The sequence below is a fragment of the Oreochromis niloticus genome, linkage group LG19 (genome assembly GCF_001858045.2).
Source record: "Oreochromis niloticus isolate F11D_XX linkage group LG19, O_niloticus_UMD_NMBU, whole genome shotgun sequence".
Taxonomy (NCBI): domain Eukaryota; kingdom Metazoa; phylum Chordata; class Actinopteri; order Cichliformes; family Cichlidae; genus Oreochromis; species Oreochromis niloticus.
Genome location: NC_031983.2, coordinates 30,573,487 through 30,600,859, shown reverse-complemented (window position 1 = coordinate 30,600,859; position 27,373 = coordinate 30,573,487). Strand labels below are relative to the sequence as shown.

General features: G+C 49.6%; 1 protein-coding gene across 1 annotated transcript in view; it reads right to left on the bottom strand.

Annotated features, from left to right (window-relative positions):
- The window catches only part of pxdn (peroxidasin), a 39,437-nt gene extending 15,461 nt beyond the window's left edge, over window positions 1-23,976 (bottom strand). Inside the window, 11 exon segments of the mRNA XM_005461888.4 lie at window positions 284-559; window positions 642-914; window positions 2,023-2,192; window positions 2,297-2,414; window positions 4,368-4,537; window positions 5,529-5,600; window positions 6,803-6,874; window positions 10,280-10,351; window positions 13,367-13,438; window positions 13,680-13,751; window positions 22,449-23,976. Of these exon segments, the coding sequence (XP_005461945.2) occupies window positions 284-559; window positions 642-914; window positions 2,023-2,192; window positions 2,297-2,414; window positions 4,368-4,537; window positions 5,529-5,600; window positions 6,803-6,874; window positions 10,280-10,351; window positions 13,367-13,438; window positions 13,680-13,751; window positions 22,449-22,612 (1,531 nt within the window). The 5' untranslated portion in view covers window positions 22,613-23,976.
- Window positions 23,977-27,373: the final 3,397 nt, after the last annotated feature.

Here is a 27,373-nt window from a genome sequence, read left to right as displayed (position 1 = left end):
ACACACGCACACACAGGCTCACGCACACACACACACACACACAGGCTCACACACACACACACACACACACACACACACACACACACGCACACACACACACACACCTTTAATGCAGGTCTTTCAGTAATGCTTTACGTGAACAGCCAATGAGCTGTGACTTAAACGCTGCACACCACTCCCACCCTCCCCTCCACCTACACAAACAAACAGCCTGTGACTGGCAGCCATATTTCATCTGTGCACCACCTGCTCTCAGAGCCTAAAGCTCCGCCCCCCTCCTCACCTCTCTGCTGGATGCTGAGCTGCACGGCGGTCCGTGTGGTGCCCACGGGGCTGACCGCCTGGCACTCGTACTGGCCCTCATCGTGGGCCGCCACCCGAGTGATGCGCAGCGTGCCGGAGGGCAGGATCACATGACGGCGGTCCGAGGGTAACGGGCTGCCCCCTCGAGTCCAGGCGATCACCGGCTGAGGGTAGCCGGTCGCCTCGCAGGGGAAATCCACCGTGTGGCCTTCCAGGGCTAGCTGGTCCTGCGGCGCGACGGTGAACTGAGGGATTGCTGCAGGCAGAGCAGGAAGTGATGTTTTAATTGGTCAACAAAGGCACACGGCATCTAAACCTTCATCGATCTTCTGATTTACCTTGCACGATGATGTGCGCCGTAGCGTGTATGGTATCGACATTATTGGAGGCGAAGCACGTGTACTGTCCTCCATCAGCCTGCTCCACGTTCTGGATGTAGAGCCCTCCGGAGGGGGTGATGGTGATGCGGGCGTCGTTGGGCAGGGGCGTCCGGTCACCCTTCGTCCAGGACACCCGGGGCTGTGGCTGGCCCGTGGCGCTGCACTCCAGGGTCACGCTCTCTCCCACCAGGACCTCCGTGTTCTGGGGCTGGATCACAAAACTGGGCCGTGCTGGAGGAGCAGACATGGGAACGGCGGTGACCTCACTTTTTCTAAAATAAAGATCTGAAGATGTGAAACGGCAGCTCGTGCTGGGATCGATGATGCCACTCTGAAACCATCCCCGTTTGTCACGGCACGCAGCTGTGCCCGGTCCTTATTTGGCAGTGATTACAGTGGAGTCAGAGCAGTGTGTACACAGCCGTGGACCTGAGGTTTACAGCCACACAGAGACAGGAAATGCACAACATCTGCTCCCAGAGGCTGGTCGTGACCTTCAGCTCAGATATTAGCACAGTTATGTGGTTTCAGCCTTTTCCATCTTTGGAGTTATCCCAAAGCTTTCCAACTTTAAATACCAGTTTAGCCAGCTGTAGTTTCAGTTGTCATGGAAACATGACAGATAATCTGATGCAGGTTAAATCAGTCAGCCATGAACTCCAGACGTGCTGTTGCTGCCACATCCATACAGGAAACCTGGTTATTCAACACAGGGCTTCTTCCTTTGCTTCCTTTCACAATAAAAGCCCCTGACATATACAGAAGTGCACTGAAGTTTTTCTACACTGGTTCTGGGATAAAAGTGAAACGATATCTTTGATTTTTCTGGTTACCAGATGTGAAATTCACTGATGTTTCATAAAGAGTTTATAAACCAGCCTCAACATCATTCATGACCATAAAAACATCTGATGTGGATGAAAGAATAAACAGAAAGGAAAAAAGGCAAACAGGACTGCATCCCATAATGCATTGCATCCACAGCTTTAGCTGCATAGAGTGCATAAAAAACATGGCGTCTACATTTCACTGACATCAGTGTGAAGATGATACGCAAACAGGTAACCACAGTAACTTTACTTAGTCTGGAGTGGTGAAAGGAAGTAACTAGTAATAAGTAATTAACTAGTTACTGTTTGTTAAATGAGACGGTATGTCTGGCTGAGAGGTACAGGTGTAGCTGTGAATGTTTCTGTAACACTTACCTGAACTGCTGACCTCTGAACTCTCAGTGCAAACACCACAATCACAACGCTCCCTTTCACCGTCTTTAAACGTCTAAATGGGATATTGTGTATTTTATGGCTGTCACAGTGAACGGGAAGGAGCACACACTTACACGGAGCTCCGAAGTACCGCAGCGTGACCTCGGACGTTTTGACCTCTCCGGCCACATTTTTGGCCATGCACTGGTACACTCCCTGATCCGTCTCCCTGGTGTTCTGGATCATCAGCGTCCCGTCCTCCAGCAGGTTCAGACGGCTGTCGTCGCGCATGTTTAGCGCGTTGCTACGAGGAAGACGCACCGATAAAAACCAGAGCTCGTAAATGCGTGCGATGCGTTTCGATGTTAACCCACCCACCCGTCCTTGGTTCTGAATATTTAGTCTTACTTGTTCCTGAGCCAGATAATCTGTGGTTTAGGGTTGCCTTCGGCTCTACAGGTGAAGTAGACGGTGTTTCCTGATGTAACGTCCACATCGTGAGGCTCCGACGTGATCCTGGGAACCTCTGCAGGAGAAGATCAGACAGGAAACAGATGTAATGTATAAGCAAACACACAGCATCACACGTCTATTCATATGTATTTCTTAGACTACTGAGTCCAGCTTCCACTGAATCTGTCTCGTCTCAATAATATCAGGGCTAAAATCCAGAGGGAGGTCAGACAGGGGCGATTCAAACTTCATGAGGCTTTTTGTTCAAAGACCATCATCATTCTGACCCACAGAGTGGAGAGCGATTCGTTCAGCAGCTGCACATGGAGACCAGTGAAGGAGTCCCCCAGGGTTCAATATTAGGGCCTCATTCATTCCTGTTTTTTGGTTGGTAGGAGACTTTGTGCTGATTTTGAGGCACAAACAGAGACAAAGCTCCCAAACACAGGCAGGATGAAATATGATCATAACTTCCAGATCTGAAAAGTGAACCCAGATTCCTTAAAGCTGCACTTTATTTACAGACCACCAGGGGGCGCCCTCGTGGTTACAGGTATGCTGGATTTGGGGATTCATTTTGTTAATTTTGGTCATTATTTGAGTCAGAAAGGAGACTATTTTGGAAACCCTCCTCCACACGCTTCACACAGCCCTGCTGTTTATCTCCATCCACAGCAGGCGAGCGTGGCACACCAGAATCAGCCCGTGTGAGGAGATGGCACGTCACCTCCAGCGGGGCGACTGTTTTGTTTTGACAGTTCCTCCACCCACCGTGCAGGGTTTCGCTCGGTCAACGGGGGGAGGGAGGTGTGGAAAGGCTTCCACCACATTTTCAGGCAGACATTCCAGACGGGGCCACGCCGAGCAGGCCCGGGCACGTTTGGCGGCCATCAAATTAGCTGCTGAGGTTTAAATGTGGCGGTAGACACAAGCAGCTGCCAGCCGCCTCAGCCTGCAGCGTGCAGCGATGGCCGCAGGAAACGCAGAACTGAGATGGCGGGATTTACAGCTGCTCATAAAACCGGGTGAACATCAGGACACAGACGAGCGAGGAAGGTGCAGAGAAGTGAAAAGCAGTTCAGCCTGAGCCGAAGCCTCTCTGTGACAGAGCTGAACAGATTTTCTTCTTCTCTTTTGTTTTTACGGCACTGAGCTGCACAGAAATGAAACTTTACAGAGTTCAGTTGTTAACTGATGACACAACTTTTAATAAAATCTGAATTTGTGTATCCACTGATAAGAAAAACACGCAAAATATTCACATGACGGTTTCACACCAGACTAAACACTTTTCAAACTAAAGTGTCTCACAATGAGGACAAAGGCCTCCTGTGGGCCTCCATCCCCACACACTCACACACACACACACACACACACAGACACACACACACACACACACACACACTCACAGACACACATTCACACACACTCACACACACACACACACACACACACACACACGTGCACACACACACACACAGCTATCAGCCAGCCCATCTCAGCAGCTGCTGGTGGTCTGACGCAGAGCCCACAGACACGTTCAGCTCCCTTCGCCCTCAGACTGTTTGTGGTGTGTGAAGAATGGAAGTGGGGGCTGCAGACACAAAGAGAGGATACACCTGTGTGTGTCTCAGCTTACCTGCTGTCAGCAGGGAGGGGGGTGGGGGCTGTCTGAGCTAATCTTTGGCTTTAAATAAGTGGATGTGTGTAACGCATGAAGTCACAACGTGCTTCCTGTTAGGCTTGAAGCTTTCTGCTGAGTGCTTCCTTTGGCCGCAGAGATGAGAGGAGACGTTCAGGTGGCAGAAACTGAAACCAGGAATGAAAGCTGCACGTCCAGCTGCTGCTAAAACACTGTAATTTCTCCCTTTATAGCCACTCGATGGGGGGAGACTGTTTCTATGACTCATTATTAGGGGTGTGGCCTCTGTCTGACAGGTGGACCATTTAAGACGTGTAAAACTGAACACACGGCTGACTCTGTCATCAATGTCAGAAAAGCTACGCTCTGTGATGTTCTCAGTACCGCAGTTGAGCTCCTCGGCGGTGAGCGTCGCCACCGATCTGCCCTGCAGGCGGCTCGGATAGTCGCAGGTGGCGGCAGCCTGAGCGTTGCCCGACTCGGCGTACTGCTTCAGCAGGTCGGCCAGCCACAGCAGCTCGCAGTCACAGTTTAAGGAGTTGGAATCCAGTCGCCTGCACACACAGAAACACAGAGACAAGTGGGCGTGGACAGACGCCTGCGGTCTGGATGAGCAGTAAACCCTCTCTCACACTGGAGACGCCCCCATCCTGACGTGAACGCTGTAACTGGCAGGTTTTACAGGGACGAGGCTCTCGGATATTTATTTGAATCTAGAACTTCACAAATGACTGAGGCTCATTTATAAGTAATAAAGGAAACCTGGTTATTGTTGTGGACTGCCTGATGGATGCCCCTCCTCCACCTGCTCATATATAGCTCTGTATTTTTATTTGCTCTACCTCAGCATCATGATTACTGAGCCACAAACTCCTCCGCTCATGTCTGAGCCAGCTGCAGTACCTCTACCATCCAGCAGGGGCTCCAGGAGTGAGTCAGTCCCCATAGACTCCCATGTTAAGCTGCTTAAATTGTAATAAGGCTTAAAGTTTGCAAAACTGGGGGCGTGGCCTCTTTGACTGGTGACACAGGTGGCAGCAGCAGCTCGCTGTCTGCTAACACGACCTCTGAACCGTGTTTGTGCTGTTGGAGCATTTTAATGACGTGATGTGACCAATAACATCGCTGCTGTACTAACAGACCTGAGCTCCAGTTTCACTGTTTGGACACAGATACGCGTCTGTTTGCATCATCTGGTCACCTCTGGCGCCACAAAAGCAACATGGCGGCAGCGTTGTAAACGGCGTGCGGCACAACGTGACGTCTGGAATCAAAGAGCTGCAGCCTGTTTGGTAACTAAACCAAACAGGAAGTCTCTGTTTGGTAATCAGAGTCCTCTGAGACACACAAACATGCTGTGATGACATAATTATTACCCAGGAAAATATGTAGAGCAGTAGGCGGGGCTGTGCGACCATGTAAGCATGTCTGTTCCTAATGACATCATATAGATCCTGTGGCTCAGGAGGATTCACAGAAACGTGTTTATTATGAACACTTATTCATGAGCCGGAGATCCTCGTGTTTGTGCGCTTTTCCACTTACAGTCGCTTCATGGCCTGAAGATGAGAGAAGGTTCCCGGCACCAGCTGGGTGATCCTGTTGTTGTGCAGAAACCTGAGAGAAGCAGAAACAACATCACAGTCGACCCAAAACTCAGACAAGCAGGAATCTGTCGTTTCAGTGAGGAAACACTCTGAGCGATCACATAGTCCCAAAATCTATCTGCTCGACTAATAACAGCGGACATATTTCCCTTTAATAGCATCTTTTTCCATTTCCAAACGGGAGAAGAAATATGATCGTTTTCCCAGATGATGACTCGCGCTGGCTAAAACGCAGGCATGAAAACATTTTCCTGTTTACACGAGTCTCGGGCCAAACACATTTCCCCCGAATTTTGGCTTTTTAATAACACGAAATGACGGTAATCTTCCATCCCGCCCTCAGGAACACCATCCACAGATACGCGCTCTCTCTCTATCTCGATGCTTTGACCGCAGAGAAATTTCCCAACCGTGACCGGAGTGTGCACCTGGGAATTCCATCCTCAGGTTTTTTCCCCGTGCAGCAGGTGTCCTTCCTCTCCTTTAACCCTCGGGAGACTGGGAGGAGTGGAAACCCTGCTGGCTCGTAAAGAGTGAAAGAGATCAGGACTGGGACACCTGCTGCTGATCAACCGTCACGCCTGAAAGTCGGCACACGTCGTTAACTTAAAGGATGTGCTTACAGTGTGCGCAGCACAGGCGGTGCACTGCTGCAGGATAGTTAAACTGGGATATATCCCATAATACTGATGGTCAAAGCTGGTAAGGGAAAAATAATCTTATTGGATTTGTCTCAAAACTGCTGGAAAAATACTGAAAGCCAAAGTCGAGGTCCTGCAACTGTGCGGGGGGGACTCAGCACACACCCCTGCACACCCTGCAGCGCACACATGCAGGGAGCAACAATGCTACCAACCCTGCACGACGTCCTGCAGCCATTCCTCAGAAACCGTGCTGCAGTCTCTGACATCAGCTCAGTGAAATGTCTGAGCGCTCTTCCAGTCCACATTCCTTCAGCTGAAGGATGTTCGAGCGCTTCCTGGCATGTACCGTCTGCTTCAAATTCAGATCTGGGCTCCGCGAGCTTCTCCGTTCTTTCTTTCCGAGCCATTCCTTCCATTCTCCGCCAAGTACATCATGCTAGTTATTGCTTTCTGGTTTCTATCAACTGTCACAGTAAATCCAGTTGCACCGGTGGCTCTATTATTCCACAGATCTTAAAATTACCGTTCGGAAAAGCTTTTGGTGAACGCTCAGACGGGACGAACTTACAGTCGCTCCAGCTTTGGTAGATGAGTGAAGGACTCTGGTTCCAAAGACTCGATGTTGTTGAAGTGCAGGTACCTGCAGAAAAGAGCAGAATGTAGACAAAGCAGAGTAAAACTGGATTATGTGATCTTATTGTCCTGATGAGCTTCACCGGCTCTTATCTTAAAGCTACAGGGCCAGATTTACTTCACGCAGGCTGCAACCACGAAGATGCTACAGAGGGAGAGCAAAGGTTTGGGCTGATCTATGAAGAAGACACAGTCAAGCAGGTCTGATGAGGTCACACAAACACAGCGAGGGCAGCGTTAACTCGTCTCTGCCTCTTTGGAAACCGGCGCCTGTTAGGATCATGGAGGTAGCTCCATGAATCCATGTTTTTATTATCAGGGCAAACTGATGGAGACTGTTGGGGTCGCTGAGGCTGGGCAGCAGGCAGCCATCCTGCAGGACGTGCAGAAGAACAACACTGAGCATTACTGTCAGACCCACGTGTGTTAATAAAGTTACTGCGGTACGTGCATGAGCGTGCACGCTGTCATTGTTCTCTCCGTGCTGCATGAGGCTGCAGGGATTTATAAAAGTCAGAGGAAGGAATCTGACTCACAGCCAACTGTGGCCAACAAACAGACTGAAAAATCACAGATTACGGTCAGCGCAGCACGCCGTGACGCTGCGATGGTGCAACATGCAGCCTGATGGAAACCTTCACGAGGCTTTGTGTGGTTTAAATACTCTCCTCTTTTAAATCAAGTGGAACGAGGAAATAACTGTACCCAGACCTTTCTGCAACAAACGCCACCGACGCTCGTTAGTAAATCACAGAAGTACTTTTTAAAGCTGAAGCAGTCTTTAGTAAATCTGGCCCTTTGTCTACAGCAGGGTGTCCAACTCCAGGCCTCGAGGGCCGGGGTCCTGCAGGTTTTACATCTCACCCTGGGTCAGCCTGAGTCACATGATCAGTTCATTACCAGGCCTCTGGAGAGGAGGTCATTTAGCCATTTAACTCAGCTGTGTTTGATCGTGGACACGTCTAAAACCTGCAGGACCCCGGCCCTCGAGGCCTGGAGTTGGACACCGCTTTGTCTACACAGTGTGAATCTCTATCATTGGTTCTGAGTGAAAAGCAGGGGCGCCGATCGTTTACTGGAAAGCAAACAGAATGAAGCTCATATACAAGTTCAGGGTAAACAAACCCAACAGCTGTGAGGTTCAGCCGGGCGTCGTCTCATTCAGAGAGAGAAAGCGAGGGTCAGAGCAGCAGAGCAGACACAAGGACAGGCTGTTACAGACGTCATGTACACCACACCTCTGAGTTTAGAACAGAAACACCTGCAGACAGCCGTCAGCTGATTTCAGAAGGAGCGCGCCGATCATAGCGTCACGCTTTCAGAACCATCCCAGTGTGGCTGCTACGGGAACCAAACAAACGTGTGTGCGGGGAACCTGGAAATATTTAACTCGGTGAAACGTTTCCTCAAACGTGTCGCGAAAGCCTGTCAGCTCTGCCGAAGCCTCCGACACTCAGACATGGAGGAGGAGTTTACTGTCGCTGTCTGAGGCGCCACTCATTTCACTTTTATACAAAGAACAAAAAGCAGAGCGAGGAGAAACTCAAACACAGGTAAGTGCTGAAAGTAGGTTATCACTGCTGATTCAAGCTTTCGTTGTACTGAAGGAAGGAAGCAGCGGTGGTCCGAGTCACCTGCGGCGTCCCTGATGTCCCAGCGTTGGTTTGTGGATCATCATAATTCATGTTTGTCGAGGTTTCAAGTGCACAATCACACTGCTGTGATGTCATAGTTTTGCAACTGTCCACTCAGCAAAAATTTTTTAAAAATGGGGCGCTGAGGGTCCGAGTCTGGGTCAGTGTCCAGGTCGGGGTCCGGGTTGGAAGTTCGGGGGGTGGGGGGTGATGATGCTATGACATCACTACAGTGTGATATCTAACATTACGATGATGATCCAGGAACCCTCGCGTACACGGGGACATCAGTAACCCTCTGTCTGAGCACGCTCAGTTACAGCGGTGACATAAAACGGTGAGTTACCGATGATGTTCTGGACGTTTTAAAATGTTTCATTTTTCTAGATTTGACTGAAAAACCGTCACCGATACGTGAATCGCATCACGTCTGCCGACGGGCTGATGTCATCGGTGATCAGCTGATAACTCCAAGCATGAATCCGCGGCTCTGTGGGCTGTGACGCGTTCAGCCCTGAGGTTTCTTCGCTCCGGTGTCGTCACAGGTCCGATTCCCTGACAAACCGCAGGCACGCTGATAAACTCGAACAGCTCGCGCTGTTGGGTCACTCTTCTGGCTTTGGCATGTGTCGCCCGATGATGCAGGACCATTAAAACTCAAAGCCCACATATACGCTGCAGTGAAACTCAAACCAGATGTTGGAGTGCACTCGGTGAATTGGCCATTTGTTCTCTGTTACAGCGAAGAACAGTGAGTCACAGACTCCTCACAGATCACAGAGCCTGACTTTCTCAGCAAACGCAGCAGAAAGAGCAGCAGAAGCCTAACAGCAGACTATCGGCACGTTTACAACCTCGTTTACAGCCACACACACGTCTGGTTTGTCGGGCATGCAGGTTTACGGAGCTCGACGTGTTTCTGACAGGCAGGATTTGCATCACACAGATGAAACACACACGATGCAGATTTCACACAAATAAACAGCAAATTTACAGCGAATCAGAGCAGGAGCTGTTTCTGCAGCAGGACAGAAGCGAGTCAAGCTTCGAAGTGCAGACACGCTGCTCCACAGCAGCCGTGCTGGACGTCCCAGCAGCGCAGGTGAGTTCATGCTGCAAGCTTCACAGGAGAGAGGGAGGAGCGCAGCATCGCCGCCATCCTGACCGCACGGCATGAAGCCAGTGTTTCCCCCACTCATGTCCAGGTTTCACAGTACATGTGGTTGTTAATGCTAAGATCAGCTGATCTGAACAACGCCCACTGAGTCAGGATCTGAATTTGAGATCCGGCCTCAGTAAACCTAACGACGTTCACCCCCGAGAGCCAACGGAAGAACTTCAAAGTGACGAGTGCATGTGAAACAGGCGGAGTCCATCCTTCGTTCCTCGCTTTGTTTTAGAGGTGAGGGGGCAGCTGTGGGGGAAACACTGGTGACTCATGCAGAAAGGGTCACGGGAGGCGAGCGCAGCTGCGAGGGGGCTGCAGTCACGGCATGCACGGTGGCAGCAGAAAGGTGGATGAAGGATGGGCGTAGCACACTGTGGGGGAAACATGACTCCTGCAAAGTCTGCAGTCATGCCACGAGCACATGCTCACAGATATTACGTCACATGACGGAGGCTTTGCCAGGCTTTATGGAGTGTTTGTTTTTCAGGAAAGGGGGAGAGGGTGGAGGCATTTACAGCTGGAGAGGAGGAGGAGGAGGAGGAGGAGGAGGAGAAGGAGGAGCGGTGCTGCAAGCAGAAGGAAAAGGTGGAAGAGGAAGTAGGTCACTTACAGTTGCTCAAGAGAGACAAGCCCCTTAAATGCTTGTCTGTCAATTGATTGGATTTCATTCTTGTACAAATAGCTGGAAGGAGAGATAATCAGCATCATTAGTAACACACACACACACACACACACACACACAGAAAGGATAAACGTTTGCTGTCTGTAGAAGTATTCAGACGTGTCTCAGGGGCGGAGCCTGTCCTGCTTCACACGGACAGGTGTGGTCAGACGTTCAGCAGGTGAGTGTTTGGAGCAGAAATCATCACAGCGAACGGTTCAAACTTCAGGTGAGACGATCGTGTTTTTACACGCCGTCCTCTCTGCGTGCACCGCCCGGCAACGCGAGCTTTCTTAAACTCTCTGAGATGTTTTATGACACGGTTGATCCTGATCCTAAACATCTACTACTGCAGAGAGGTGGGGGGCGTGGCCTGTGTGCGTGTAACGGGAACAAAATAAGAGATGAGCGTTGATGGGATGTTTAAATATGAAGGACTGACAGCATTACGACTTTTTAGCTGAAAACTGAAAAACATGAACTCATGGAGCATTTTACAGGCAGGGGAAGCAGAGCTGTGCTGGTTCTCACCACTTCCTGTCAGGTCTCCTGTTCCTGTGCTGCACGACCTTTGACATGTGCATGTTTTTTCTCCATGACACATGTGAAAGCTAATGACTGCCCGACCTTTCACCTCCCTCCTCAGTCCAACTGTGACAAGCTGTTCTTTGCACGTCCGCCTGACTCAGCTCACGGTGTCGGTCAGGCTTCACGTCACCGCTCGGCAGTGACGTCTCCCCGTGCTGCGTTCATCGGGGCAGCGAGACTTCTGTTGTTGTAGTGATCGTTTTACATGGAAATGAAGCAGAACCACAGCACAGCTACTCCCTTTAGCTCAACAGCTGAGTTTGTCACAGTAATAAAATCAGGAAGGATTTGTTCTCCCGCAGGAAAACCTTCATTCTTCACTGGAATTTACTGGAAGATTCATGGGAACGCCATCTCAGGCCATAATCACAGTGAGGACTTCGTTAGAACTCAGATCTGCTTTCTGTTCCAATCAGCACTGTTCACCCCCATACAGGGGGAGGACAGAGGGGAGGACACAGAGGGGAGGACACAGAGGGGAGGACAGAGGGGAGGACACAGAGGGGAGGACACAGAGGGGAGGGGACAGAGGGGAGGACAGAGGGGAGGACAGAGGGGAGGACACAGAGGGAAGGACACAGTGTGGAGGACACAGAGGAGGACAGAGGGGAGGACACAGAGGGAAGGACACAGAGGAGGACAGAGGGGAGGACACAGAGGGAAGGACACAGAGGAGGACACAGAGGGAAGGACACAGAGGAGGACAGAGGGGAGGACACAGAGGGAAGGACACAGAGGAGGACACAGAGGAGGACCAAGAGAAACAGAGGGGAGGACACAGAGGGGAGGACACAGTATGGAGGACCAGTAACCTGTCAGGCTCCAGCTGTCCGCCTGCTCCTCCATCACAGATTCACGGTCGTGGTTACGCTAACAGCTAATGACTCTGAGCATGTGTTACATCACTGTGTAACGACCGCTGGCAGTGCGGCGGCGGTTGGAGAGTGTGCGGTTGCCTCGTCACTTTAATAGCAGAATATGACTGTGGGAAGATTGAGGTCCCACCCTGCCCCCCCCCACATTCTCTGGACTCAGCTTTCCTGCCATGTCCTCTGCTGCACGAAGCAGTAAAACGCCTCCGAAGCACTAACGTGGACAACACACTACCTCCCCCTCCAAGCACCTCGCTACCTACTGACACAGCCACCTGTCGAGGTACGCACCAACCTCTACAGTCATCATCATCATCATCATCATCAGCGTGAGCTCCTCTATGAAAGCACAGGTTTTGGCAGTTTGCAGGTCTTGCTGTGTTAACACACAATCCTCTCAGGAGTGGACGTCCCATAAAAATTCACCCTGAGGACAGACCTCAGACTCCACAGGTTAGAAGGTTAAAGGTCAAAGTTCATGGCTTGTTTGGACGAGCTGCAGGAGAAAGCCTCGTCTCTCTAAAAGAACAAGGCAGCACAGCATAGGGTTGCACAACGTGAAGAAGAGCGGACCAAAGCTCGCCCAGACCAACCAATCACTGCAGGTTACTGCAGCTGATTCAGGAGCTACAAGCTGCTGAATCAGGACTGGACTCCAAGGGTTCTCCAAGGGTTCTCCAAGGGTTCTCCAAGGGTTCTCCAAAGGTTCTCCAAGGGTTCTCCAAGGGTTCTCCACATATATGTAATAAAGAAAGCAACATGAAGCACTAAAGACAGAGCTTACATGAAGGAGCTGAAAAAGGACTAAATAAAGAGGAGTGCTGGGGGGAGGTGCTGTACTGAGGTGGTAAGGAAGTGAAGAGGTGAGACGAGTGTGTGTGTGTGTGTGTGTGTGGGGGGGATGTTCAAAGGGCTGGGTCAGTGCTTCACCTCCACTGTGCTTTAAAGTGAGCGAGGCTCTGTAATCAAAGCAGCTGAGGATTTCATTACAACATGAAAGTGTGTGTGTGTGTGTGTGTGTGTGTGTGGGTGGGGTATGTATTTCAGGAATGTGTATGTTTGCTCTCTGGCGTACTGAATAGAAACGGCTGTGGGGGGGGGCAGGCACATCAGGGACATTTGGTTTCTACATGTTTCAGGTCACTTGGGCTCCATCATGTCCATGATTACAGAGCGGTCAGCGGGGGCTGATCTGGGATCAGGGCAGGGGAACTAAAGATGGCGTTACGTTTCCGATATCTGGCGCTGACAGTTTGTCCTGCGAATCTCAGCTGCGAGCACAGCTCAGGCCGCGGGACGATTGCGCGGGTGACTCACAAAGCCAAGCCCGAGGCTTCACACGCCTGCTGTTCTCCGCCGTGCCTGCAGGTCACCACGTCCAGACACATAAGTACAGAGGATCAGACAAAAGGAGGCCTTTCATTCGCACAATTTCCGCAACGCAACCTCAGCCGTCCTCGGCTTCTGAAGCGCCCGGCGAGGCTTGTTCTAGCACGAGCGCCTTTCTGCTGACTGAGTGAAAAGCTTCTGTGAACAGTCTGACACAGCAAACACAGGAAGTGACGGCTGAACTCACAGATATTTGAGGTTTTCCAGGTCTTCGAACGCCCCCCTGGGGATCCTCCGTATGTGATTGTTGTTGAGAAGGCTGAGAGAGAAAGAAACACACACAGATCATTTTCTGCTTCAGTCTCAGTGCTTGTACTGTGTTAGCTCAGCAAAGAGCCGCAGCGGGTCAGAGGTACAAAGTGAGCTCAGGTGAGACGTTAAATTCCTCGAGCCGACCTGCACGTGTGTGAAAGCAGCAGAACGAGGCATGACTGTCAGCATGAACCTTTCAGCTTCGTCCTCACGCTGAGCTCGTGCAGCTCGGTTCGGAGAACACTTACAGGGTGTTGAGGTTCTTTAGTCGCCTGAAGGAACCCGGCTGTAAATCCTTGATTTTGTTGAACCTCAGGTCTCTGAAAATAGAAGAAAGCACGTTCATAATCAGGAACACGAGCCAAGCGTGACATTCATTTATCCATTTACACCAGTTTGGTCTGAGAGATTTCTATTAAAAAGACAAGAATATCAAGGCCAGACTGGACTTTACTGTAAAACATCTCAAAAGACAGCACGTTTTGCACAGGGCTGTTTTTGTTTTGTTTTTTTGCACTTTATGGAGTCCTGTGTTGACTGTCTCTCATATGTAGCACCACGGTCTCGCTTCACTGTAACACTGCACATGCCTGGAATGACAATAGAGTCACTTGACTTGAGTTCAGACAGATGTGATGTCCACGAGTTCAAGACTTCAGGCTGTCAGTGCCAGCAAAGGGTTTTTAACCAAGTATTACACTTGAATATTTTTACTTATTTAAGTTGTCAGATTACTTTTGAGCCCCTGACATGAAGGAACTGTGAAACATGTTTTAGTTCCTCACATTTGTAAACAATCTTTTTGAATTAAAGCTGAACGTTTGCACTTTAACAGCATCTGAGCCGTTTCATTCAAATTCACTGAGATCGTGTACAGAACCAAGTCTGTCCAAGTATTTATGGACCTGAGTGTAAATGTCTGTTAATTCATGTGTATACCATTAAACGTCTCAACAATACAAATGAAACTGATCCAGAAATTACATAATATCACTTATTTTATTTATTTGTATGTCATTTATTTTTCTTTTTACAATTTATTTTTATGCATCTGTGTAAAAAAAGTTAATAAATACAGAAACAAATAAAATGGAAAAAATTATTTCCTTCTGTTTGTCTGCATGGACTTTATTCATTCATTTATTTCACTGAATAAATAACAATGCACTGACATGAATAAAAATCAATAATAATAGAAATAACGTGACCTTTACCTTTGTTTTAATTACTGCTTTTAATAATCAGCTTTGCCAAATGACGATCAGAGAAAATGCACGCGAAAAATCAATCAATCAATAAAAAGCTAAATAAATGAGCAGCACCTCTATGAAGGCTCAAAATCAGTGAATGTATTAATGCAAAGCTGTGCTGCATTAATAAAGCACTGTGAGAGAGCAGGATGTAAGTCCTGGATAAAACCTCAACAGTGACCATAAAGTCCGCACGCTCTCATCCTGAAGCACGTCTGGGCGTCTTACTCATCTGGCAGGAATGCTTTTATCGAGCTTTAATCACGAGGGTCGATTTAAAGCACATTAGGCCCAAAGATAACGAGCAGAAAGCTCCACACTAATCAGCCTTAATAAGAGCGAGCGTGCCGTCGGTGCGACGAGCTGAAAACACGCCGATCCTTCAGCTTGGTGAAATCTGAACGTTGTGTTTTTGGCTCTGAGACATCTGAGCCGTGATGTTCTTTCAGCGCCACACAGACACGAGCGTCAGGACGGATCCATGAGGCAGAATCGTCACTGAGCTGCGAGTCGAGACAGGAAAACATCAACACTCCTCCTCCCCCGGCAGAGCTCCCAGCATTCTTCGTATCCGCCGACCTGGCAGAGGAAGTCATCTGGGTCACTCAGACCCAAACTGCCAGACATCCGGGTGCTGAGAGCCCAACAGCCCCTTCAGTCCAACTCTAAAGACTAACTCCACCCCCCTTCATGTTTTGTTCACACGGCTGCGTTTTAATGATTTTCTCCAGCATGTTTGAGCCTCGTAACTTCACAAGTACAACAGATATCTACATTAAACTCAGGGCTAAAAAACACAGACAACATCACTACCAGATCCACAGTGTCACCACAGGATCAGGCCGAGTGGGCTCAATCACTCGGGAGGAGCTTAAACCTGACGTTTGATCCATTCCACTGGAGAAATCTACACAGGGTGCATTCTGGGTAAACTGAAGGCTCCTGTCAGCATTCCCGTTCTCAAATTCCAATGCCAATATTTAAAGGACCGGCTCCAGAGTGCTGGGACTGGGCAGGTCGTGGGACTTCCTGTCTGGTCTCTGACTTTGTGTATCTTTGCAGAAGCTTCACCTGTTTAACTGAACTACACCTGGCTGTTTGCAGCATCCTCCACCTGTGCTGTTTAATGAGGGCTTAACGCTGCTTTACATCCTACCAGGGCAAAAATGAGGAAATATATCACGTCTAATAATCCCAGAAATTATTCAGTTTTTTTATAGTTAATGTCTGAATATTAGCCAATCACGCCTGGTCTAATCAAACACCTGCTGATGTTGTGCTGTGACGAATGTGAGAGTAAATGTAATGGAGACATGAGGACAAACCAAAAGTTTGCTCTGCAGTTCAAAGACAGAGCCGTGAGGGTCCACGAGGGAAAGAGCAGGTATGGTACCACAGCGCGCTCTGTCCAGACACGCCGAGGCCGTCATGCCTACACCGCCTCCGGCTGTGAGGACGAGGAGGAGGGGGAGCTACGTGCCGGATCAGGCAGCTCTCCTTATAATGAACTTCTGTCAGGAGGTCTGAAAAGCCCGTATCGTACATGCGACGCCGCCCTCAGAGCTGCCGACGGCTGTGAGGTCGTTAACTGGACCGGATTTAACGCGTCCTGCTCGGTGGCCGTGTTATTCTGGCTCAGTGTGAGTGTGTGTCGCTTTCATGGCTGGTATGACTGCGGCTCTTTGTGGGGAAGGCTAAATAAGGTCAGCAGAGCTTTGTCTGCGGCAGCGGGGTGTGTTTAAAGCATCAGCTGTCGAGGCTCAGCTGACCAGAATGTCCTGGAAGGACGGGAGGAGATGAAATCGGCCCCGAGGGCCCGACGAGCGCTCCGAGGCAGCGGGACTGAAAGCTGGCTGTCCTACAGCTGGACCGGATCGTGTGTTTGTGTCAGAGCTCGTTCTGTTAATGAAACCCTCGTGAGCGCCAAAGCCTGACGCTGCCCATCCATCATAACCACGAACATGTCTAATCCACGCTCGCAGAGAGGAGGCAGCTTTGTGACGTGCACGTCGACGCTGCTTCTGCAAGCACGAAAGCAAAAAACCCTCAATTGTCTCAACACAATCAAACAGGATGTAATAACTCGCCGGAGGAGCACGGCGGTCTCTGGAGCCGCTCGATAGTTTAGAAAGAGGAGAAACCAGAGAAAAGCAGGGGAGGCGAGTGAGTCAGTCCACAAAGGGGGAAATTACAGTGTGGAGCACGCTCAGTAAACAGTGTTTGTAGACGTGCACGTCCACCCAGCGCTGCAGGCCGGCCCGAAATCCACACGCAGCATTTTAATGCTATTTGTGGCAGGGCTGATTTAATGAGTCAGATAACAGCCATTACAGTCCCGCGCCTCGAGGAACCGGCAGACAGCAAGGCTAACTCCCACACAACAGCAAGCCTGAGAACGGCTTCCCAGGTCACAGATGAAGGGAAGCGAACAACAATGGGAGCAAAGGCAGGGAGGCGTGGAAAAAGATCGGCATTTCCCACACAGAGGCTCACTCAGACACTCAGGTGCACAAAGACAAGTGCAGGAGGCAAATCCTGATCTCATCCACTGCTGAACTTCTAAGTTTGCTCCGTCAATCGACCTGAAACATTCAAACAGATCCATGTATGCTACACTGCACACAGTCTGTCCCCTCACATCACACCAGACTCAACTCTGAGGGAACGACTAAACGAGCAGATCAACAGGAACGAGGCAGAAACACTGACCGACAGACTCGGCCAATCACCACAGCCGACATGTTCATCCAGCCACCCGCCCGGATGCGATCACTCTGTTTGCACGCCATCACTCGCAGGTCTTTGAAGGTCGCTCCTCTGACCCTGACCATCGTCAGCTCTGCTTGGTTCAGTCTGAGCGCGCTCAGCAATCAGAGGAGATGCTGAGATGACCTCCAGCAGGTCTGCGGTGACCCTGGATGGTTGTTATGGAAACCGAGACAATTTCATGGACTAATGAAAATTTTTCTTTGACATTTCTGAACCATTTCCACGATGATGGGACTCACAGTTGTCTGCTGCAGTAACAGGAAGTCATTGTGTTTGCTGTGATGCGTTTGACATATAAACAGCCAAAGACACGCAGGAAGTGAAGCACGGTGTTCCTGCGAAGACACGAAATCAGTTCACAGCTTCACAAAGACCACGAACAGATGAGACCAGGGCCTGCAGCAGGTGGAGGTCTGGTACTGCAGCCACACAGGTGAGTAAATGTGAGCACCCGACGTTCTCGCCCGTCTGGCTGCACCATCAGCTGCAGGAGCAGAAGCCGAGCGGTGTGAACGAGGCCAACGTGGCCGGCGTCCAGATCACAAACACGAGGCAAAGCCAATTATCATGCAGGACTTGGTGGGTGCACAAACACAGACAAAACCAACCGGTCCTGTGTGAAAGTGCTTCGTCTGCCCCGCAGCTGCCCGACGCTGCTGCATGACGCTGCTGCATGACGCTGCTGCACGCACCTGTAATTTGACCCCAGATCAGGTCACTCGAGCAACCTGCAGCTCGCCTGGCACCGACTCGCAGACTTGCTGGCTTTTCATTTTCTGCTCGCCTCTTTAAAGCTCTGACGCTGAGCTGGGAGGATTTCAGGTTTCTATGAATCTGGCGTGAGCTGGACGGCGAGCGGAGCTGGCTGCCTCCCAGCTCCTCCAGCATCTGAGGGCCACGTGTGCACCTCGCTGTGCTCGGCGAGCTCGTTCGGCTGTGCGACGCATGCCAAGCTGCCAGCGGCTGCTGGGCCTGCACGCATCACCGAGTTAAATGAGAACATGACGGCGTCCTCGCAGAGCAGGAGCTCCAAACATGGCCGTGACATTTCTCTGGAAAACATCCCGCGTGGAGACGACTATTAAGGCTGGACGGTGAGATATCGCTCGTATCTCTGTTTTGTTACCATAGCAAACATATTTTAGAGGTCGGACGGGCTCCGGCTCCCCGCAGACTCTTTCCTCTTTAAAATAAAAACGGCTCCACAATTTAACGCTTTTTAAAGTTCAGCCTCTATGCATGCGTTACCTGTAGCAGGAGGCCACGCCCCCATGATTTTAAATACCTGAAAGAATCACTGCGGCCTTCAGACTCCAGTCACAAAAACAAGACTGTTACCTGTCACAACAGGTGAGCTGCCATGTTTGGCGTGTTGGCTTGTGTTACCGTGAAGTTTGTAGTTTTGTAGTTACAGAAAGATGTAATGTGATTACAGTTACAGCTTCCTGCAGAGAACTCAAAGCTAAAGCTGAGAGTAAAACACATCCTTCAGCCTGACGTGCACACGAGCACTGACCGACACGCTCTCCACACGATTCACAAACAGTCTGCATGTTCCAAAACAGCCAATCACAGACGTGCACCATACAGACCCACTGATGAGGCGGGTGGCTGCAGGCGGGGCCCAGTGGAGAGCCCGGGCTGTGCAAATGTTTGTTCAAATTAACCAAAAATCCAATAAAAACAAACTCCATTAATAACAGGAAGTTCATAACTGCTTTCTAAGTTTAAGGGCGGAGTCCTGCGGCGCCGTGAAAGGCGAGGTTAAACCCTCACAGACTGCAGGTTTGTGCCCCGACTCGAGTCCCGAGGAGTTGGTTCGTATCTCGGCCGGTCGGCCTGAGTGAGCAAAGCTTTGGGGATTTCTGGCTCTGCATTCCACCGTGCTGCCGACACCGACCCTCACAAACCCTGACTGCAGCACATTCCAGCGGCCGCGCCGACTGCCCGTCATGCAGAGGACACTACCGCAGTGTCTCAGCCCCGTGACACGGATTCACGCCGAGCTGACTCACCGCTCGGGCCTTTCGAGCAAACAGGCCCACACTGAACTGAGCGCGCTCTGATGGCTGTTTACAGTTTGAAAGCTCTGCGGTCACAGCGCACATCCCTGTGTGAGCCACTAATACCGAAAACAACCAGTTTATACCCCATGTTGGCAAAACAGGGCCATTCGTCCCACTGCAGCAAATCCCTGAGAAGATGTGCAGAGACCGTGAGTCACAGTTTGGCCTCAAACAGGCGTCCACAGAGGACACAGCTGACAAATACACACAGGCCTCCGTGTGTCGAGGCCCGAGTGCCAAACAGGAAGGCTGCAGGCACAAACCAGGACGGCTCTTTGTGTTCTGACCCAGATTCAACAAGACGTTTCATACAGAGATCATCTTTTCTCTTAATAAAGGAAATCAGCACTTTGTATTTATCTGAGTTATCTCTGTCTAATATTAACATGTGACAAGTATGCAAAAAAGAAAAGAAGTCCGAATGAGGCAGATGCTCACAGCGCTGCACGCTCTGCTGTGGCTGTGACATCATCGAATCAGGCGGGCCTAAAGAAACAAAGTCAGCTCTGCCTGACATTTACATTACATCAGAATCTCCAGCTTCTGTGACACTAACATCATCCTCCAGCTGAGCCCACACCTTCACACCAAGCAGACCACTCGGTGGTGGGAGGAGCTTCTGGAGAGCGACATCATCTCTAATGGTCACTGACATAAACACATGTGAACAGCATGTGTGCTGTTTAGACTTTAATCACAAATATCTGAACAGAGCTGTAATACCAAGGTAATAAAAGTTTAGGAGGACAGACGCGGGCTGACGTGAAGCATCATCTCCCCCCTCTGTGATATTATCACTTTAAATCCCTCCCACGGCACGCCGCCAGCTGGAAGGAGGACTCGGAGGCCGTTCCTGTGGAGCCAGAGGTCAGAAAGAATCTGCAGCAGCTGTGAGCTCGTCCTGAAACCACCTCACAGCTCACGCAGAAAGTGTGAAACGGGGCTCGCCGCCTCACACACAGCGGTGACGATGATCAGTGCTGAGCATTGAAACTCCACACGGGAGCTGCATTTACACCTCGACGCAACAGCCGCGACTTCCTGCTGAGATCGGCGCTTGAACAGGCCTTTCATCGGTGGGAACACGGGGGCATTCATCCTCCTCCATCCTCCTCTGGGGTATGTGGGCAGCGCCGCCGCCGAGGGCTGACGGGGAGGGGACGGCTAATTCTGGCACGCCTAGCTGAGTTGCCCCCTTTGTCCTGGATGAAGCTATTTATAGTCCGGCGTATGACGGCCCGCTTAAAGACAAAGGGGCCACATGTTTGGGACGGACAGACGTGGAGCTGTGTGTTGTCCCGCTGAGCCGAGCCGCTACGACATGCTGACCAGCGCACGCCGGAGAGTTTCCGTCCTTTCATGGCAGAGGAAGAAAAACATGAGCAACAAAAAGCTCCAAAGACAATCAGAGAAGGAAGGGGAGGTCACTGAGACGCACCACGCCACGGCGAGGACGCTGTGGGCGTGAGGGCCTCGGTTTGGGAGAGATCAGCTGACCCAGGCTGGGAGTCGGTGTGGACGAGGGCCGCCACAGGGTCAGAGCTCACACGGGGAAGGGAGCAGCAGCGCCGTCGCTCACAGTCGTCTTCGTCGTTCTTCTACTCGTCCTCGCCGCACTAACGTGTCTCTGAAACGCCACGAGGGGCCGCACGCAGACGCAGCATCGTGACGCCATCAGTGGTTCTCCTCCGAACACGCCAAAGCGAGCACATCCAGATGTGCGAGGCGAGGCTTCAGTTTTAAAAGCAGAGCGAGAGTTTGCGCCCCCTCCCTCACTGAAACTCCCTTTCTTCTCCTCTGAGGCTCCGTCAGATGTTGTGCTCCTCGCTGAGACAGTCGTGCTCGATGCAGAGATTCTGAGACCACCATCAGCTCCTTCCTGTTTCCCGACGCCGGGTCAAAATGGCCGCCAGAGCGTGGGAAAACGCCCGTGCTCCCGATGTGCACTCTGCTTCCAGTGTGGCTCTTCTTCTCCACTGAGGGACCGCCGTCCTCAACCGAACAGCGAGGAGCTGCTCGGTATGGCAAAACCTCTGATTCAGGTGCATGAGGAGACCATGATTATAAACAAACAAATAAACGATAAATAAACAACAAACAAGGAAGACCTGAACTCTCACAGAACAGCTGGGCAGGGAACAGCTGGGCAGGGAACAGCCCGCCCAGAGGACTTTTTAGCTCAATACTCTGAATACTCAGACCCGGCCTGAAGGTCGGGCTCAGCGTCAGACACGAGCTCAGGCCTCAACAAACCCCCAGAATGAAAGCACAGCAGAATAATCACATCTATAACTCACATCTTTACATTTTTCAATAAAAAAGAAAAGCAAAGATCTTTGACGTCACAGCTAAAAACCGACCACACCCACCCGGACATCAGCTGACCTCCACCCTCACTGTGTTTATGTTTCTCATATTTATTTTATATTTACAGTGAATAAACCATCAGAGCTGTTCTATTCATAAAAACTGTTAATCACATAACTGCAGTCACATAACTGGGCTGGACTCAAAACCAAAGTTACACAAATATGATGAACACCAAGAACCAAAAAGCCACACCAGGATCTGCTGATGTGTCCCTAAAACACCAGCTGGGACAGTTTAGGGGGACACAAGCCCCAGAATCTACTTTAGCTTCATAGCAGCTTGGTTGGACCTGTTTCAAAGACCTGCAGGCTTCCTGTGACCTCACAGATCCATCGGATCCCTGAGCTCAGCCTGCGGTGTCCTGAAAACTTTCCTGTTCTCCAGCTCGGAGACCCTAAAAGCGCCTTTCCTGCACTCTCTGACCCCCCAGAACCTGCAGCAGCACGGCTCGGTGTGCACAGGTCCCCCTCCACCCTCACTAACACTAACTCGGACCGTGGCTCGGGCCTCCCCTCCGCAGGCTTGCGGATCGAGCCGCTCTCCGCCGGGAGAAAGTACTCACAGGATGGTGGTCTGCGGAGAGACCGCCGGCACCGTCTCCAGGTTCAGATGCATACATCTCACCGTGGTCCGGAAACACAGGCAGCGGCTCGGACAGCACAGGCCGAACCGCCGAACCGCGCAGAGCAGCAGCAGAGAGGAGAGCAGAGCAGCCCGCAGCGCCATTTCTAACCGAGCAGAGCCGAGCGACCAGCTGCCCCCTCACACACACACTCAGAGACACACACACTCAGAGAGGAGGACAGGCAGCACACACACACGCAGGCTGGAAGCTCGCAGCCCGGCTGTCCTTCTCTGAGCGGAGCTCCTGAAACAATGAAGGAAACTTTCTGAAGTTTCACCGACCAATGATTCTCAGCAGGACAAAGCTGCGGTTCCTCTGCGCACCGGCGGGGGCAGCAGGGAGTCCGCCCCATGCGCTCCCATGGTATAACTTCACAGCAGAAACAAACATGTTTACAGCCGGATACACACACACTGTCCTCCCGCTTTCTTCTAAGCAGTAAGCAGATCATATGCAGCAGTACCATCACTCAGCGAGATCACGTCTCCAACATCCCTGCAACTTTTATATTGTAGCAACTTTTATGTTATAGTAACCAACACTGTCTGCACGAAAAGACGTCAGCATGTGGAGATACAGTCATTCATAATAATAACTGTATTTGTACAGTATTTGTACAACAAGGCAGCAGGGATCAGGTCAGGTGTTGACGACACTGATCTTCCGGACAAACGTCTCCGCTCGGGTCTCATCTGTCCAAAGGACGTTGTTCTGGTGCAGCTTTGCAAACCCAGGCCGTACTGCCGAGTTCTTATTAAAGGAAAAGTCTTTCTCCTGCAGGGTCAGTCTTTTTCTCATTGTGCTGTCATGAACTTTGACCTTTAACCTGTTGACTGAGGCCTGTAGAGTCAGACGAGCCTCTCAGGGCTTTTTTTCCTGGTTTGATCTTTGAGTTAATTTGCTGGGACGTCCACTCCCGAGGCTGAAGTGATGATGACGATAAAGGATGTCTGAACATTTTATTTAATGATATTAATTATAGTTATGATTGAAAATAAGGCGTCGACGCCTGTGCTGTAATCTGTCCACAGAGCGCGTGGACGCCCGCTCTGTTAACCATAAACGACACGTTCGTGTCATTTCTGTTGTTTCTATTCATCTTTGTGTTATCGGCACAGTGAAGCAGCCACATGTTAAAAGTTTGGCTTTGCTGACATCTGCTGGAAAATGTACGAATTACAGCTGCACGTATGACGTCACTATCTTCCGTTATTATTATGGCTGTGCTTTAAATGTGTTTTTACTGAGCTAATATTAATTATTTTCTGATTTCCACTCTTAAATCTGCTCTTCCAAATTATGCATTTTCACTTAAACGTGACTAAAGTTCCTAATAATGAGCTCGTTGTCTGTGCAGTGATCCCTGTGCTCCTACAGCCTTTTCTTTCTAATCAGTGTTTTTTCTGTCTGTTCAGTTTTTATTAGTTTCAGTTTTTACTCGTTTCTTATTTAGTGGCGACTCAAACAAAATTCCACAGTATGAAGACGACGACGTGGAGGGTCTTTGTTCCTGCAGGACTGAGGGCGTACTTCCCCTGTAATTAAAACGTCGTATTTCATCTGAAATGACAGTATAATTATATTTACCAACAAATACTTTAACAAGCGTACACTAGAATAAGGAGGTGTAGTTCAGGTTTGTACAGGAAACAAAGAAATACTGTGATTTAAGTGTATAAGTAATTTTATGTAGTACCATCTTTTCTGTGGTTTCCTGCCAAGGAGACAGAAATTATAGTGTAAGTAATTTTAGTGCTTTGTGTCTCCTTTACCTGTAAAATACCCAGAAGTTAGACAAGGTTCAGATGCTTCATAATAAGCCCCGTGATGAAAAAAGTACAGCATACATCTGATATGTTGTTGTTTTTTGGCTAAATTACCAGGAAATTACAGAATACTTCAAACCTGTTACAGAATAATTTGTGTCTCTTTTCCTGTAAAACACCTGAAGTGATGGATAACTTGGAATTGCTCATCCACCACATAAATGTACCTACAGTATCATTTTTTCCCTCGACTCTTCCCATCATGCCTTCTGTCTGCCCACTTTTTAAGTAAACCCCGAGTTTGGCTAAAACATGAGCAATCATTAGTCTCACAGTTTGGTTACAAGCACAGTGTCGCCACCAGCTCCAACCTGGCCAAGGAGCCGGAGAAGAACTCCCAGACCAGCTTCACCTACAGCAGCAACAACCCTCAGGGCCGTCGCTCCCAGAGTTCAGGGACTCGTAGAAACGTGCCATGAAGGATGTGACGGCACAACTTCACAGCAACAGCAGATCTTTATTTCTAGAAGATCCATAGCTTGTGTTTGAATTTCCTCTTCTTTGTTTCAAAAGTTTCCTTTTTCTTTTTATTTCCTGGAAGTGAAACGCCTCGGTTTAGTTCCAGTCCAGTTTCAGTCTCTAGAAAAACCTCGCAGCAGGAGCGTGGTTTCCCCCGGCTCCGTGAACTTCCCATCAAACATTAAAACAAACGTGTCCGTGTTACCAGCCAATAAAATTCAGAGTCCAGAAACACTGATCAGGTTTCCACTGCAAAGATGAAACATTAAAGACAGCTGAGGGTTTCATCAGTTCCACATCAGACTTCTGAAGGTTCGTGTTTCAGTTTTTTCCTGTCCTTTCTGCTAACATGGTCATCTCCAGTAAAGAAGCCCCTCCAACCTGAAAATCACATTTTATGTTTCTGAGGGGCAGCCAATCAGATGTAATTTGGGAGGAGTTAAAACAGCTCTTTTCAAACAGGATGAAATGAGAGGCAGCAGAGAGGCTCAGTGTGATATAAAGAAGGATTATTATGAGCTGTGAGTCATGCAGAGCTGTTCTAATGAAGTCCAAGAATAATAATATTGAGCAGGAAGTGGATACGTACACTTTGACTGTAAGAATAAATAAACCCCGCCGTCGTGTTGATTAGTCTGGCTGTGTGCTCAGTGTCACGATCCCCTCATAGACCCTGCTCTGTGTGGGTCAGTGTGTCTGCTGCTGGAACACTACACTGTGCCATTGTTTCCATTTCCACCTCTAACAGTGACATCTCATTGCTATTGTGAGCATTTCCATAACCTGCCGGTCTGGAGGTGTGGCTTAACTGTGGAGGCTTTGTCTCAGCACATTCTGTTTCCACAATAAAGCAGCAGACTGGACTTCTGTGGAGCTTCAGTGTGAATATTCAGCCCCATCAGGAAGCACTGGGCTATTGTCCCCTCACAGACTCCATCGGTCTTCTCAATTTAAGCTACTGTGACTCCACTGAGCCTCCCAGGTTGTTCTTCAGTCACCCGATGACCTTTCTCCCTGTGTGTTGCTATATCCTGGTGCTTCCATGAGGCTGGACTCTGCTCATACATCCAGCCTCTTTTCAGGTTAATAATCAGAGGCTATGAAGACTTTAGGGAAACTGATGGAGTACAAATTGTGTCTTATCCAGTCTGAGCTGTCAGGTGGAGCTATTAGCCTGCAGCTAATGTGAAACAATGAAACTCAATTTACTGTGACAGTTTGAAACAGCCCTCACTGCCAGCTGCAGGCTGACAGGAGCACTGGAACCAAATTATCCATCCACCCATCCCCACTTATCCAGGGTCAAGTCTTTGGGCAGCAGATGAAGCGCAGAAGCCCAGACCTCCCTCTCCCAACCAAACTTGTCAGGGGGAACAGTCAGGTGTCGGTCCTGGGTCGGCCCCTGGTCCTCCTCCTGGTGGGTCACAGAACACCTCACCCAGCAGGCGTCTTTTCAGATCCCTGAACCAACTCAGCTGGCTCCTTTCGATGTGGAGGACCAGCGCCTCTACTCTGAGCCCCACCTGATCTCAAATTAAGCAATCAGTGACTTCAGAAACTCCCAACCTGGGATACAAGTACCTGAAGAAGAATGTGAGTAAAAGCAGGTAAGTAGTAATAAAAGGCAAAATTACTGCATGAATGATTCACGTGGATACGTGATGGTCAAAAAACAACAACAAAAAAAAAGAGATAGTTTCCTGAAAGTGTCTAATAGTAATAATTGTTATGTGTTATGTCATGCTGTCTCAAACTATGGATTCAAAGTCATAAAGTAACCCATGGTATGGATATCATCCATCCATCACTTCTTCTGCTCCAGCTCAGGGTCATGGGCGCCTACCTTAGCTATCACAGGGCAACAGGTGAGGTACACCCCAGACAGGTGGGTGTGGCCAGGAGCTGAAATTTAACAATAAATCAGTGCAATATTTACACATTACAGTGTAGTAAAACAAGGACTGTCCAAAAACAAACATACATATTACTAAACAAATGTTAAAATTCAGAGATAAACGTTCTGATTATTTATGCTAAATAATGATAATAATAATCCATTTTATTTATAGGCACCTTTGAGACCCTCAAGGTCACCTTACAATAGCACAGAACAGTAGCAACAGCACAATATAATAAAACCTAAATAAAATTTAGACATAAGGTAAATAAGAAAAAAAACACGCATGAAAGCATCAAAGCTGAGCAAGGTGGAAATGGACTGAGACAAAATCAGCTGTATGCAAATTTGAATAGATGGTTTTTAAGACAAGATTTAAAAGTGGTGAAAGAGTTTGTGGTCCGGAGATCTGTGGAAGTGCATCCAAAGTCTCGGGCAGAACAGCTAAAGGCTCTGAGTCCCAGGACAGTCAGGCGAGCAGGTGGAACAGACAGAAGGGAAGCTGAGTGTACGAGGGGGCGAGTACGTATGGAGACGATCAGATAAATATGGAGGAGCGAGGTTATGAAGCGCTTTGAAAGTGAGAAGCAGGATCTGACACGGAGGTGAACTGGAAGCCAGCGGAGCTGTTTAAGAACAGCTGTTATATGTTCAGTGGATGTAATTCTGGAAACAAAACG